The 14,448-nt window shown below is 29.3% G+C and overlaps 4 protein-coding genes across 8 annotated transcripts in view; 1 reads left to right on the forward strand and 3 right to left on the reverse strand.

Annotated features, from left to right (window-relative positions):
- Positions 1-4,418, reverse strand: part of LOC124957051 (BUB3-interacting and GLEBS motif-containing protein ZNF207) — a 10,736-nt gene extending 6,318 nt beyond the window's left edge. For 2 of the 4 annotated variants that reach the window (XR_007103431.1, XM_047513677.1), the window contains exons 1-5: positions 4,096-4,411; positions 3,515-3,641; positions 3,048-3,412; positions 2,628-2,964; positions 2,141-2,558 (exon numbers count right to left, since the gene is read on the reverse strand). Coding sequence is in view for 2 of the 4 variants with exons in the window: in XM_047513677.1 (XP_047369633.1) it covers positions 2,141-2,558; positions 2,628-2,964; positions 3,048-3,412; positions 3,515-3,641; positions 4,096-4,136 (1,288 nt within the window). In the remaining 2 variants the exon portion in view is untranslated. Of the gene's footprint in view, positions 1-793; positions 919-1,630; positions 2,024-2,140; positions 2,559-2,627; positions 2,965-3,047; positions 3,413-3,514; positions 3,642-4,095 lie in introns of those variants that run through there. The other 2 variants (XR_007103432.1, XM_047513678.1) reach the window with 2 other exon arrangements.
- Positions 4,419-4,614: 196 nt separating this feature from the next.
- On the reverse strand, positions 4,615-6,824 carry LOC124956982 (zinc finger protein 33B-like). Its single transcript, XM_047513513.1, has 6 exons — positions 6,686-6,824; positions 5,986-6,178; positions 5,764-5,903; positions 5,537-5,699; positions 5,196-5,450; positions 4,615-5,109 (listed from the first exon to the last, which is right to left on the reverse strand). Exons 1-6 carry the CDS (start codon positions 6,763-6,765, stop codon positions 4,978-4,980), a joined length of 963 nt encoding a protein of 320 aa, XP_047369469.1. The 5' UTR covers positions 6,766-6,824; the 3' UTR covers positions 4,615-4,977.
- Positions 6,243-10,014, reverse strand: LOC124956980 (protein deltex). The gene is made up of 6 exons (XM_047513510.1): positions 9,531-10,014; positions 9,172-9,364; positions 8,845-9,111; positions 8,483-8,771; positions 8,085-8,403; positions 6,243-7,987 (listed from the first exon to the last, which is right to left on the reverse strand). The coding sequence occupies exons 1-6, from the start codon at positions 9,698-9,700 to the stop codon at positions 7,666-7,668; spliced, it is 1,560 nt and encodes a 519-aa protein (XP_047369466.1). The 5' UTR covers positions 9,701-10,014; the 3' UTR covers positions 6,243-7,665.
- Positions 10,015-10,371: 357 nt separating this feature from the next.
- LOC124956981 (ubiquitin carboxyl-terminal hydrolase 30 homolog) lies at positions 10,372-13,740 on the forward strand. Of its 2 annotated transcripts, XM_047513511.1 has the most exons (6): positions 10,479-11,218; positions 11,396-11,554; positions 11,662-11,825; positions 11,918-12,325; positions 12,441-12,779; positions 12,854-13,740. In XM_047513511.1, the coding sequence occupies exons 1-6, from the start codon at positions 11,116-11,118 to the stop codon at positions 13,106-13,108; spliced, it is 1,428 nt and encodes a 475-aa protein (XP_047369467.1). In that variant the 5' UTR covers positions 10,479-11,115; the 3' UTR covers positions 13,109-13,740. The 2 variants fall into 2 exon arrangements, with proteins under 2 accessions (XP_047369468.1, XP_047369467.1); XM_047513512.1 differs by lacking the exon at positions 11,396-11,554 and having other exon boundaries at positions 10,372-11,218.
- Positions 13,741-14,448: the final 708 nt, after the last annotated feature.

The raw sequence follows: 14,448 nt of genomic DNA on the forward strand, positions 1-14,448 counted from the left end.
TTTCCATAACCACATCACACAATATAAAGTGTGGTGGGTATAAAAGTCCCTTCCCCCTTTTTCTCTCTCTCTCTTTCTCTCTCTCTCTCTCTCTCTCTCTCTCTCTCTCTCTCTCTTTCTCTCCCTCTCTGTCTCTCTCTTTAATATAAAAACAATACGTAACACAAATATCTTCTATATAAATTTTAAAAAACTTATAAGAAAATACATATTTGTAATGTTATTTAAATAATCCTGACATTCTTCCTATATAATGGAAAAAAAAAAAAAAAAAAAAAAAAAGATTAAGAAAAAATTAAAAAATTAGTCTGCAAAAAAAAAAAAAAAAAAAAAATAGGGAGTGTAGAGGCGAAGAAGGAAGGGACAGTCAACCATAGAGAAAACTATAAATTCGATTTTTTTTTTTTTAATGACAACTTCGAACAACAGTACCGTGCCCAAAAAAGCAGTTTCTTCACTACTATATCACAACACCAGGATTTCAAGCTATAAGTAGTACTGAAGAGAGGATGGTAACACGGTTGGCAAGGTAATGGCAAGTGAGTCATAAGAAGAACATGGTTAAGTCGAAATAGTGAATAAAGAAGAAGCTAATGAAACGTAAAAGAACTAAAAAAAAAAATTATATATATGATAAACCGGCCGAGCGGCCGAATATATAGAACTAGTAGTGATAAAGCTTTATCGAATAGAAAACGCACGTAATAATCGTGAAATATAGATTGTATGACTGAAAAAGCAAATATCTTTCGATTGTAATAATATTAATTTAATGTAATCGTGCTCCTGATACCAATGACTCTAGTTTCGGGAGGAGGTATATCACATCCAAAGACTCATGATGTGTCCAAAATCAAAGTGGCTGCCCGACGTGGAAGGAATTGGAACAGATGTAATTTCGTTGGCCGCTCGACCCACCTGCCCATTGACAATAATGTAAATATACAGAAATATTTATATAAGTATATTAATATGACGATGATGAGACAATAATAATAGAATTAATAATAAGAATAATAATAAATATAATGATATATATAGATATATATATATATAGATAGGCCATGTCACCGCATGCTATTTGCTAAGGACCAACCTTGTTGCACTTGTATAAAACACGGTTTTAGTAACCAGACTGGGTTCGTTCAACACTCACCAAGGAGTGACTGGGCACCCTGCAAACGCACCGTTAAAACGTAAACGTACAAGACACGCTGACATCAATTCTGGCATACGGATGAATCCTGAGCGCGTTAATATTCGTACTGTCATACTTCTTCCTGCCTCTCTCTTTCTCTCTCTCTCTCTCTCCCCTTTTTTTAAAAAACTTTAGAATTCTATTGTACCCTCATTAAATTAAAAACTGTGCTTTCTCCCCATTGTTTAGTCCCTTTTCTGTTATTTCTTTTAGTTTCTCTCCTTTCCCTCACTCTGATTTCTTTTTTCCTTTCCTTATATAGATATAACATCATTCTAATCTTGGGTAAGTAAAATTGGAATGAGGGAGAAAGGATTGGGTACACGCCAAAGGCTATACATAATGGTGGATGAAGTGCAAAAGTGTATTACCTCGTCTCATATCTTAGATGAAAGGAATTCTCTCTAATTTATGGCTTCAATATCATTGAAGTACTTTGTAAAAAATATATTGTCATAAATATATTACAAATAGCATGATCCATCTTAATGTTATTAATGGATTTACGAATTTAAAGCAAAGGGATCTGTATGGATAGGCCGTTCATTTGTAAAGCAGTGAATCAAATAGACCCACCAAAGAAAAATTAAATTTGTGAACAACATTGATGATCTACTATAGTAAAGAGATAATAATAATAATGATAATAATAATAATAATAATAATAATAATAATAATAATGATAATAATAATGATAATAATAATAATAATAATAAGGAAAAGACACGTGATATGTCTTACAATATTTTTTGTAATATTATCTAATTTCAAATTGCTAGATATATTCTTCTTTCTCATGCACTTAACAGATGTTCTTTGATGGTTCTAAATCGATAAAATGAGGGTACATAAGTAATTGAGATATTTGCACAAATTTATCGGGGTAAAAAGGAGGGCCCTTTTTTTGGGGACAGAGATCAAAATTTGAAATGGTGAACTTACCTGGTGGTAGGCCCATGGGGGGCGGTCGCATCATGTTACCTCCATGAATAAGAGCAGGTGCAGCTAAGGTCATTGTGGGTCGCATTAATGGTGCCATAAGAGCAACAGAGCTCACAGGCATTGCTGCCGATGCTGGTACCATTACTGCTTGTGGAGGCCTTTGAAACCTTTGTTGCTGTTGCTGTTGAAGAGCATTTAATGCAGCTTGTTGTCTTTGCTGCTGATCTTGAAATGCAGCAGCTACATTAGCAGCTGCTTGCTGCTGTTGCTGCTGCTGCTGTTGTTGTTGTTGTTGCTGTTGCTGTTGCTGCTGTTGTTGCTGTAATGCTGCAGCCTGTTGAGTGGCATCAGCCTGTGCCGATCGAGATTCCTCTGTTTGCCGCCGTTGATATTTCGGTAATCTTGCTCTAATTTCCTCCTAATATATATTCCCAATGTTTTAGAAATTATTTTTTAATAATATTAGAGCTCGCACTTGAATACTTACTAAACTGAGATCTTCAGGGGGATGAATAATTTTACTAGCAGCCCCTGTTGTTGCAATAAGATTAACTTTTTGTTCATTACCAAGGTTACTATTAGTCGTGGTACTACTTTCAGTACCACTATAAGCAGGGAATGTTGGCTTGACTGGCCCTATAGACCCACCAGCCACTGATGTAATTGGTTTAAAATCTGTACCCAACGGGGTAGATGTCACAGCCGTAGATGCAGCAGTAGAAACAGCTGCAGCACTTGGGAATAATGGCCTTGTTGGCGGCATGGATGTACCAGATACCGGTGGTTGTATGCCTGGCGGCATACCTGGCATTCCAGGCATCATACTATAGAATCAATTAAATATAATTAATATGATTGTCTGAAGAATATTTTATGTAATCAAATGTAACTCAAAAAATAATCATACCCAGGTCCCATGAATGGTGGACCTACTGGGCCCATAGGTCCCATCATATGATGCATGGGTGGTGGGAATTGACCCATCGGTGGCATACCAGGATGTGTTGTCATTCCTTGCATTACCCCAGACATAATACTAGAACCCGTAGGCATAGCTCCTGGTGCTGAACCTAATAAACCTTCAGGCTTTGCTTTCTTTTGTACAGGTTCATCTTCTCCAGAACTAGGTGAACCAGGTCTACCACCATTTCGTTGTCTTTCATGCTCTTTAGCATCATTTGGTGGGATTCCTTCCATTCCATATATTTCTATTTCAATGTTGCTACGATTTGGCAAAGAGTTAGGTACTTTATCTATTGCTTCTTTGTGTACCTATAATAGGAAATGTAATAATAACATATATATATATAATATAAAATATAGTCAATAAATATAAATGGAAATAGAACAATGCTATATAAAATATTACATTACCTGCATACAATGTATACTAAGTCCTGGTCCCGTATATAATTTCTTATGACAAATGTGGCACTTAAAGTGTTTTGCCTTTTGATGTTGAATAAGAATTTTTTCATCTTCAAATTCTCTATTGCAATACCTTAATGAAAAATTAAGTTAAAGAAAATACAGTGTGTATATAATGCAATGTCAATTAATTAAATGCATTGAATTTTTTCAATAGGCATAATAACAATTAAAGAAACATTTATGACAAAATAACACTTCACGGGACGATTTGAATTATTATCGAATTTTAACCTTTTTACGACGTACATGTTATTTAATATACGTATATTGATTTCTACAAGAGGACTGTGTATTAGTCTTTTACGCGTATATCATCTTTACATTATATGGGGATACTCGTTCTTTCCTATATTTACGATGTAATACGATTAACATCATAAAATACTGGACAATTTGAAAGAAATTTAATATAAATATATAATCAGTATCTTTATTTCGTCTAATAGTCACAGATATACCAACGCGATCCAAAAATATAATTACGTAAAATACTTCTCGATGAAAATTTATTTCATAAAGGATACCAACACCATGGTCTCGACTGCTTCTTCTTTTTACGTCCCATATTCTATTTTTTCTAATCAAAAACTTAAAAGAAGCACAAATATGTTAAATACGCTAGGCAACTACGTGGTAAGAACTCGATCCGCACACCAGCAATACACACGCGTAAAAACCGATAACAGAAAATGGCGCCAGCATCTTTTCCGTATACAGCGGAAGTCAGTGTAACCAATCAATGAAAATAAAAGTCTTCGTAAGCCTCGTTTTATATATCGCTTTTTTTTTTATTTTTATTTTTTTTTTTTTTTATATGATTTTTAATCAATTAATTTTAAGAATAACGTAACAATGACGATGATGACGAATTAAATAATTCTTGTTAACAAAAAATTCTTCTCCATAACCACAATGTTATTTGTTATTTAAATTTTATTCAATTCACATTCTTAGAACTTAACGATATATATATATATATATATATATATATATATATATATATGTATATATATATATATATATATATATATATATATACAACAATTTATAAAGATACAAATATGTGACTTTGTGCATAATATTAAAAAATGAGTGAAATAGCGATCAGTATGGTTAAAACATTCGTTATTATTTACAATATGGACGCTATTATCGAAAAGTACGATTTCAATATGTTATATATTAATATAAATAAAATATGACATATTATATTATGATAATGATTATTATCTACACATGTATTTACATACACAAAGAAATTTTCAATTATAGAAATTAACGAGAATAAAGTTATACCTACATAAATATAATATAAATGGTGGACTGCAATGATTGTTAATAAAAATTCAATATTTGCAAATATTTCTAAATAATAAAGGGACTTTAAAAGTAGAGGAAGACCTCTGTTAGCTAGAAAGTCTTTGTTTTAATGGTAGATCACTTTCAGAATCGCTTGAATCATTAGCACCGGCGAGATCATTATGGGATGATAAATATTCTTCTCTTTTAGATTTGTTTAGCCTTTGTATTTTTTCTTGCTAGAATATTTAATTAAAATTTTTTTTGTTATATAAATTGATATAGCGTGCATTAAGTAATATAAAACAGATTCATTTATGATTACCTTCGCCCAATGTTTTGCTGGCCTCTTTGATATATTAGTTTTGGGAACATATCTATTAGCTACTGCTTCGACCCTTCTAATATCAAAATCTTGATCAATTTTTGTAACAGTCTGTAATCTCTGTTCTTCCGATGTTACATATAAATCATTCGGTTGATGATAACTATTGTGAACGTCATATGCTTTTTTACTACAAAATAATGCAGCACAAACTGTACATTTGATGAGATCTTCTGGTACTGCCTCTCTTTCTTCCTATTATTGAACAAACATTAGACTTAAATCATTGTACCATAAGATTTTTATTACACCCTTTTAATTTTATATATTATGTTACTTACTTGAGTATGAGCTCGTTCCAAATGTTGTTGTAAATTAAATTTTATAACATACTCTACGCCACACAAATGACAATAATAAACACTCAAAGCATCGTTCATCGAATTGACTTTAATTTTATTGCTTGGTGGTGGTGTAGCAATTGGTTGAAATAAATGCACCATCCTATATAATAAAAAAATATATATTTTTTATAAATTTATTAACACTTAAAACAATAATAATTTACCTTTTATGTATGGAACGATAATGATAGTCCAAAGCTTTTTTATTATAAAATATCACGTCGCAATCCTCACACTTTTTATGCTCATCTTTATTTTCTCTTTCGATGGAATCATGCGATGCCTGATGATTATCTCTATGAGTCTAACATAAAATAATATTCTTATATTTGATTAGAACTTTAGAAGAATAAAGTCAAAAATGATAAAATATATTTATTTGTTACTTTTAATGGAAATTGCATGCCACAATAGTGACAATAGAATTTTGTTGGTGAATTCGAATGGACTTTAAACCTATGTCTGATCGTTGCAGTTACACTGTCAAATGATTGTCCGCACATATCACACTTGGTATCTCCATTTTTATTATTTCTAACAGGACGTCCACGAGTATCTATTTCTTTATTTGCATGTTTTCTAAAAGCAAATTATATATATATATCTTTGAACATCTATATAACTTTCAAAGTTTTTCTGTTGGAATATCATTTCTAATTTTTTATTTTATTTTATTTTTTTTTTTTTTTTTTTTTTTTTTTATAAACCACATACACCATTCATATCTGATAAAACTTCAGCTCATATTATACTTTTCCTTTTTTTTTTTTTCAAAATTGTCCTTTAATCTTAAAAATATATAAATAATGATGTAAATATGTCATGTATATGATAACCTCAAATCAAAACAAAACTATGATTGAAAAACACAATGAGAGTAATACTCAATCGGTAACATAGTTTATTGTAGTGATAAAAATAAGAAGAAATAATATAAAATATTTCTTATAACAGACATATGAGCAATAATTTCTTTCTTAAATTGTTTATAAAAATAATGCAAATAAATTTGTTCTATAATTTCATGGACAGTCAAGATTCGTTGATTTTGTTTATAATGAGAAATATAAAATTTGACATGAATACCTAAAATGTTCCTGTAATCCTTCTTTGGAATCTAATTTTGAATCACAGAGAACACACTTATGCTGCCCCTTAGCACTCATTTGGGCGCGAATTTTTGTTCTAAAAAGAACATCGGAACTACTTCAATTGTAACGATGCGAAACGATACGATTATGCGTTCTGCATTTCTGTGTATATACGTTGAATAAAAAATTAAACCACTTTAGAAATTTCTTGGAGAATATTTACTTCTTTTTTTTCTCGCTATTATATAAATGAACTCTCCAAAATATTTTTGCACGTAATAAATAAAATATTTTCTAAGAATTCACGTTGCAGAGAAAAATCAATTTTCAGCCATTTTAATTATCTTGAAAGTCGCGCCATCTATCTAAAAGGAATACAAAAATTTCCCACACAATAGAATAAAAAATTAAATACTTACAAACCTATAAAATTCATGTAAATGTATATGTTTATATATATATGTATATATATATATGTGTGTGTATATATATATATATATATTTCTTTATCTTTTTTTTTTTTTTTGAAGGTACATATAAACTTCAAATAACATTAATAATTCCAAGCAATATACATGTGTTACAATGAAAAACCTATAAATAAAATTATATTCAACAATATTATATAAAGTTAGACTTTTTTCGACCAGATCTTTCCTCCTGCTTATAAAATATTTGCCAATTATATAAACAAAAAATAAAAAGAAATATATAAAATAATATTTTATAAATATATAATTATATATCTTAAATAATTTCACTTGACGAGAAATAAAATTTAACATTTCCTTGCTTGGCTCGGAATAATTTAAAATTATTATAATAATGTTTATATATTAGAAACCGCAATTTTTTTTTTTTGTAAATTTTGGCTCCAAAACTTTGTATAAAAATATTTTTCATGTAACATAATTTCATTCAGATCTGCTCGTAGTATTTGAATACACGTTCTATAATGTAACTTTAATATATATATTATCCATCTGTTACACCTTGAGCTGCCAACTCTGCTAGAGTTCTTTCGAGGTAACTTGTGTCAGGATAACCATGACCAGACGTAGATGGACCTAATTCAGTCTTATGATGAATCTCATTCCATGTTATTACATCTTCACGCCCGGTAGTAATAGATCGTCCAATTGTGAATATCAGTCTTCGTTCAAATGCAATTTGTAACAGTCTTAATACTCTACGACCTAAATTATTATCTGGTAAATAACAAACTCTTGGAAAACCAACGGCATAATATGCTTGGCCAGGATTTGGATGTTCTGATCCTTGAACTCCAGATGGAATGCTAATATATAATATAGAAAAATTAATATGTATATACACAATTGATTCTTGTTTTGTAAAATAAAGAAGAAATTAAAAATCTTTTATTTTTAACTTACTCGTACGTTATTTGTATTGTATTAGTTTTTGGGAAACCAGGTAAAGATCTTGGTATCCTTGTCCAGTTCATAGTACCTGGTGGTTGATTACCCCTTTTTTCTCCATATATTAATCTACACACTGGACATTGTATGTACATAGGTGGTTGTTGACAACTGAGCATTGCATTTAAACATGCTAAATGTAATCTATGCTTGCAACGAGTTAATTCTACTGTCAGAGGTTCAGGACTGCCTAAACATACAGGACATGAATCAGAATCATCACTTTCAACTACTTTTACATACTGAGATATTACATCCGTTGTTGTATCTACACCTAAAATAAAAATCATTATTTATTATTAATCATAAATTATTAAAGAATTCATTAATTCATTCAGTGAATCACAACATACCAAAATTAGATTCTTTGAATGCATCATCGCTTCCCATACTGCTGTCTAACAAATCCACAGGATTTTCATGGCTCAAATATGTTGATACAGTATCAACGCTAGGTCTACGACCGCTCTTTGTACTACTGGAATCTACGTCCAAAACGCTGTCCCATGTTTTTGTTTTATCAGGAGTTTCAACAGTTGTAATGGAATCATTATTGTCAATGTTATGCTTGTTACTAAATATGTTAAAATTATTTAATATAACTCTTGCAATATTCGAAGGGCCTGTATCTCCACTTTTGCTCTGTAAGATATAGAATTAAATGTATAAAATTGAAAGATTAAAATGAATATAATGATAAAATCTATAAACTTACTTTCTTATTGTTCTTTTTGCTGCTACTATTAGATGTTTTCTTATGGATCATTTTACTTGAACTTTTAACAGTCACAGAAGCACCTTTTTTTCCAGTAGCAATTTGTAATTCTTCTAGGGCAACTTTAACCAATGGATAAGGAGCTTGTTGAACACGACGAATAGGTCTTACATAACCGGTACAACAACGAACTTGAGTAAGATTACAAAAATTGATGATATATGGAAAACCTAAATAAGTCTTAGAAACATCAATAGTCTTGTCACCCTAAAATTCAAAATGATATATACCACTATCCTACCTCATATTAATCTAGCTTATGCTTACACGTGCCCAGGCTTCTTCGATAAGACATTGTACTTCCATATCATAAGTATGCCAATCATCAGTATCCCCAGCCCATTCCCATTTTGCACCTTTCCCTGCTGGCGATACAGGATGATAAAATTTTCTTCTTACATTATGCGTCTCATCTCCATCATCACTGCATTGCATCTTGGTCTTCAAATTGATATAATACCTGATATAAGTTAGAAACACATGAAGTATGTTGCTAACGATTGACAATGAGAGAACAAATATCTGATTTAAAATGTTACATATTTGAGTTAATATATATGTGTATATATATATATATATTTTTTTTTTTTTTATGAAAGAAAAACAAATTGTAAAATGAATGAAACCTTTCCAAATTAGGATCGGCATCGTTTAGGAAGACCCTTGTAAGTTTTTTACAATGAGCTCTTTCAAGGTGTTGAGACACTGCTGGGCTATATGGTCTCCATCGTCCATGACGATTTTCCCATTCCCAAACTACTACTGCATGACCGTGTTCTTGCCCGTGACCGTTCATCTTTACATTTAGGAATTTCACACGCACACGTTACGCACACTATTGCAATAGTAATGTGGGAACATTTTCAAGTTTCCCACGACCACTTTACGACGATATTACTCGCAATACTTATGGGATATTTTCTTTAAAAGATAAAAATTTATTGTAAAAAAAAAAAAAAAGAAAATCACCACAAATATTTTAATCTGATAAACGTCTCAGAAACATTTTACGACTTCTTAATGTCGACGTTAAAAAAAAAAATGTTAAAAAGAAAAAAAATTAGACGTTCATCCCGTTTGCAAACCAATCGAACATAAAACCACAAAACGGTCAGTGTGGTTCTACTTACATAAAAACTAGAATGCGGTTTCAACGCCATCTGAGAAGCAAAATGGCTGACATATGTGTACGTAAAACTAATCGAAATATACGTATATCAAGTATTATACTATTTTTATTATATTTATTAAAATAATAAAAAAGGAGTACATACGTACAAACAATTTTTAAGCTTTAATTTATATTTCATACTATTCTAACGATCAAGCGAACGAAAAACGAAGTAATCGAAAATTCGCGCCATTTGGAGATCATATGATTTGGTCACGTGATAACATTGTCGAAATCGATAAACAAATTTCTTCGAATCAAAATTACTCGGATATAATAATAATTAAATCTGTTTAGATTCAGTTGAAATGTCCTATTACTTATTTTTTTGTTTTTCTTTGTTTTTTGTATTATAAAAATAACCGGAATTTTTCTTAAATATCTTCATTAAATTCGTCGTTTCGTGTTAAGTAAAAAAAAAAAAAAAAAAAAAAAATAAAAAAAATAAAAAAATAAAAGTTTTGAATTTCATATATAATATTTATAAATATTTCGCAGTAATGACGCGACATTTATGTTAATTTAATTTTAAATGCTTGATATTAGTAAAGTTTCACTAAAATATATCGGTAATGTTGGTATCATTGCATAAGCACCATCGGACTGCACGTCGTACTTGTTCTTATTAACGCCGAATATCTTAAAGGGTCAAACGGTTTGTTTTAATTTCAGAAGAATATCATTATATTTAAAATAATATGTAAACGATGAAAATGATATGAACGTTTTATTCATTCGAAGAAAGAATTATCATCTCGTGACACATAATACATTCATAATAAAAAGTAACCGAGAGTGAATAGAACAGACAATTTTGAAGGAGATTTATTCATTAAATTGTTGTAAAGTTAATGGGAAAAAAAAGAAGAAAAAAAAGAAGAAAAAAAAAAAAAAAAGAACAAAAATAAAAAGAAAACAGTTCTTTTGAATATGTGTATTAATGTAACGAATTTGATGTCGATAGACGCAATTATAACATCTAAATTAAATTAAAGGAAAGTATAATATTTGTAAAAATTGCGTATTTCCGTGAATCAAAGATGATGGATGTCGACAAAATTGCCTTGTTTGCCGGTATGGGACTTGCTGTAGCAGTTGGAGCATTTGTATTATGGGGTCCATCTCCTAAACCTAGAAGAAGAGGTAATTTACTTTTATAAGTGAAGGTCAATGTATATATATATATATATACATATATATATATATATATATATATATATATGTGTGTATATATATATAATAACATTATCGTTATTTATCAAGACATTTTAATAAGATTTTATTTATTTTTATATTTATAACTTATTAAATGTTATGTAGGTAAAGTGGTTGGCATTAGTAATCTAGGATATACTTGCTTTTTAAATTCCTTGTTACAAGCATTAGCTGCTTGTCCGACTTTAATCACATGGCTTCAAAGGCAACGAGAGAAGAACGAAAAGTGCAATTTTACCACTGCTTTGCTTTCAGTTTTTGAAAGTATGATGTAATGTTTAATATATTGCAATAAATATTATACATTGATAAATATTTCATTGTATATTTTATATGAATTGTTTAAAATATACGATAATGTACTTTGATAGAAATCAATGGTCATACCGATGACTTGTATGGAGATGTAACACCTATTGAGATAATAACTACCCTTGGTTCACAATGGAGCTTTGCTCCTGGTTATCAAGATGCTCATGAATTATTTCACATACTTCTAAATGCATTACAGTCAGAAATTCAACCCATTAACAGAGTATGGATATTAATTATTTATAATGAAATATTGTATGAATAATATATCAAATACAAAAGAATAACAATTATAAAATTATATCATTTTTACAGCGAGGTTGTCTGTCAGATGCATTACCTAGAAATCCTTTAGTTGTGGTAGATCTCAAGGGTTCAGGAGAACCAATAGGTCTTCGAAGTGTATCATGCAATGATATAGTATCAGCTGAAAGAAATCCTAATTCTATGCATGGATTTGATACAAATTGTAACAATCATATGACAATATCTACACCTTCTATATCATCTCATATACCTTCAGAATATAAGCCTGGTAAAATCCTGGATAGATCTTCAGAAATGTTATCACAGCATAAGAGATATGACGCAGAAAATGATGAGCCAATATGGAATTATCTATGTGAAGTATCTTTAATTAATATGCCACCTATATGGAATGAAGTACATCCATTTTCTGGATTATTAACTAGTCAATTACAATGTATTAATTGCAATTGGAAGGTTGGTAGGAATTACATATAAATATTTTCTAATATTTCTTTTTATTCTATTTTATTTTATCTCATTTTATCACTTTTATTGATACCAGTATAGTAATTAATCATTTCCCTTTTAGTCCCCCGTACGTTATGATAAACTTGAAAGTATTTCATTGCCGTTACCTGCTCTCGGTTCAGTTCTTCAATGGAAACAACATACTCTTATTGAATTATTTTCACGTTTTGTGAGCAGTGAAATTGTTCATGATGTAGAATGTGATGGTTGTGCATCTCGTTGTGATGCCGTTAAAACTCTTACTCTTGGAAAATTACCTAAATGCTTATGTATACATATACCAAGAACTACATGGAGCTCATCTGGGATGCCAATTAAGAGAGATGATCCTGTTGTTTTTTCTGATACATTAGTATTAGATCCATTTACTTTTATAGAAGCAAAGAAAAGACTTGCAAAAGTAAGTGTAATCTTTTTTTAAGAAAGAAGATGAACGATAAATATAATAAATATTATATAATTTATATTTTTTAGGGAGATGCACAAGCAATGTTGCTTCTTACAAATCAACGATCAACCTATGGTAAACACAAGTATCAACTTCAAGCTGTTGTAGAACATCGTGGACCTGTAGATGCTGGTCATTTTGTATGTTATAGACGGGGAACTAGACCTGATCGATGGCTTTATACATCGGATTCAACTGTCGAAAATACATCTTTGACAGATGTACTTTGTGCCAGTCCTTATCTTCTTTTTTATGAACGAATTCATGAATTGCATGCATAGTTAGGAACAAATTAAATCTGAGGTTGTTAATGAATTTATGGTGATTCTTATTCGAATTTTCATATAATCATTCCTCTAGTAAATTCATTCATTTTTGGGTCCAGTATAATCATAGGAATGAAATCATTGTTAAGAAATCCTTTAATTTTTTAAAGGTATAAGTTGAATCACCATTGTGCCATAATTCTTATTAGAATCAACTTATTATCTTTCGACATTTTTTAATAGATCTCAAAGTATTCACATTTAATTTGAAATAAACCATAAAAGGGAATATAAATGTTTATGTAATGTGTCCATAATGTATATTTTCATTATGAAATAGTACAGATTACATGACTGTAATAATTAACAAATATTTATAGTTTATCTAAAGCTTCATTCTTAAAATTAGAAATTTTCATAAATAGAGATTGCATTCGACAGTCTTAATATGATATTTAAAGCAAGAAAATATGAATACAGAGATTATAGAGGGGAAAAAAAAATAGATATACATTCGAATGCATGATTCATAAAATATAATGCCTTCTGTGCAATTGTCGTAAATAAAACATACAATGCTAAGGCTTAATTAATGTAACTATTAAAAATAAATTGTGCCAAATTAATGCACATTTTGTATAATACCATATAATGTAAAAAATTATGCCCTCTGCAATTAGTAAGAATATTACACTTTACAATAACCATTGTTTAGTGCAAGATTTAGACATAAATTTTCAAAAAGACTTTATGAAATTATACTTTATACAATAGATAATATGGAAATGAATTAATATTTTGATTTTTATAAAAACAATGTATAATATATAAGTATATATTCATTAATTATTATTTTTCATCAGGTGATCAACAAAATCTTGATTTTAGTCACAAATTTATATACTTTATATACATTTGTCCATAGAATTCTAATATAATCAATCTATTTATTTGTGCAAATATTATTAGAAATTTATATATTATTAATACTTTAATGTATAGTCAGAATTTATATATATATATATATATATATAAAATATAAACTTATATGTATATATATATATAACTTATTACATTACATACATTTATATATATATAAATATATATATAAATGATGTCTCGACTAAATACTTGAATGATTTCAGTATTAATTAAAAATTGTCAAGATTGTTTTACAGTTCGAAAAAAAGAAAGTAAAAAAGTAATTAATTTCACAAATATAATAATAGAATATTACAATTTCACAAATATAACAGACGAACTTTAAGTTTATTATAGAACATATATTGATTTTTATTAATAATCGTAAAGAGAAATTCATATAATTTTATAATAATACGTGTAAAATATGTTTT

The sequence above is a fragment of the Vespa velutina genome, chromosome 24 (assembly GCF_912470025.1).
Source record: "Vespa velutina chromosome 24, iVesVel2.1, whole genome shotgun sequence".
In the NCBI taxonomy this organism is placed as follows: domain Eukaryota; kingdom Metazoa; phylum Arthropoda; class Insecta; order Hymenoptera; family Vespidae; genus Vespa; species Vespa velutina.

What these genes read in the sequence shown, in the direction of transcription:
- LOC124956981 (XM_047513511.1), top strand. Translation starts at nt 11,116, where the DNA reads ATGATGGATGTCGACAAAATTGCCTTGTTTGCCGGTATGGGACTTGCT. An exon ending in TCCTAAACCTAGAAGAAGAG is followed by an intron (nt 11,219 to 11,395) that starts GTAATTTACTTT and finishes AATGTTATGTAG; the next exon opens with GTAAAGTGGTTGGCATTAGT. An exon ending in TTTGCTTTCAGTTTTTGAAA is followed by an intron (nt 11,555 to 11,661) that starts GTATGATGTAAT and finishes GTACTTTGATAG; the next exon opens with AAATCAATGGTCATACCGAT.
- LOC124956982 (XM_047513513.1), bottom strand. Translation starts at nt 6,765, where the DNA reads ATGAGTGCTAAGGGGCAGCATAAGTGTGTTCTCTGTGATTCAAAATTA. An exon ending in TGGAACGAGCTCATACTCAA is followed by an intron (nt 5,451 to 5,536) that starts GTAAGTAACATA and finishes GTTCAATAATAG; the next exon opens with GAAGAAAGAGAGGCAGTACC. An exon ending in CAGCAAAACATTGGGCGAAG is followed by an intron (nt 5,110 to 5,195) that starts GTAATCATAAAT and finishes TAAATATTCTAG; the next exon opens with CAAGAAAAAATACAAAGGCT.
- LOC124956980 (XM_047513510.1), bottom strand. Translation starts at nt 9,700, where the DNA reads ATGAACGGTCACGGGCAAGAACACGGTCATGCAGTAGTAGTTTGGGAA. An exon ending in GCCGATCCTAATTTGGAAAG is followed by an intron (nt 9,365 to 9,530) that starts GTTTCATTCATT and finishes AACTTATATCAG; the next exon opens with GTATTATATCAATTTGAAGA. An exon ending in GCAAAAAGAACAATAAGAAA is followed by an intron (nt 8,772 to 8,844) that starts GTAAGTTTATAG and finishes TATATCTTACAG; the next exon opens with AGCAAAAGTGGAGATACAGG.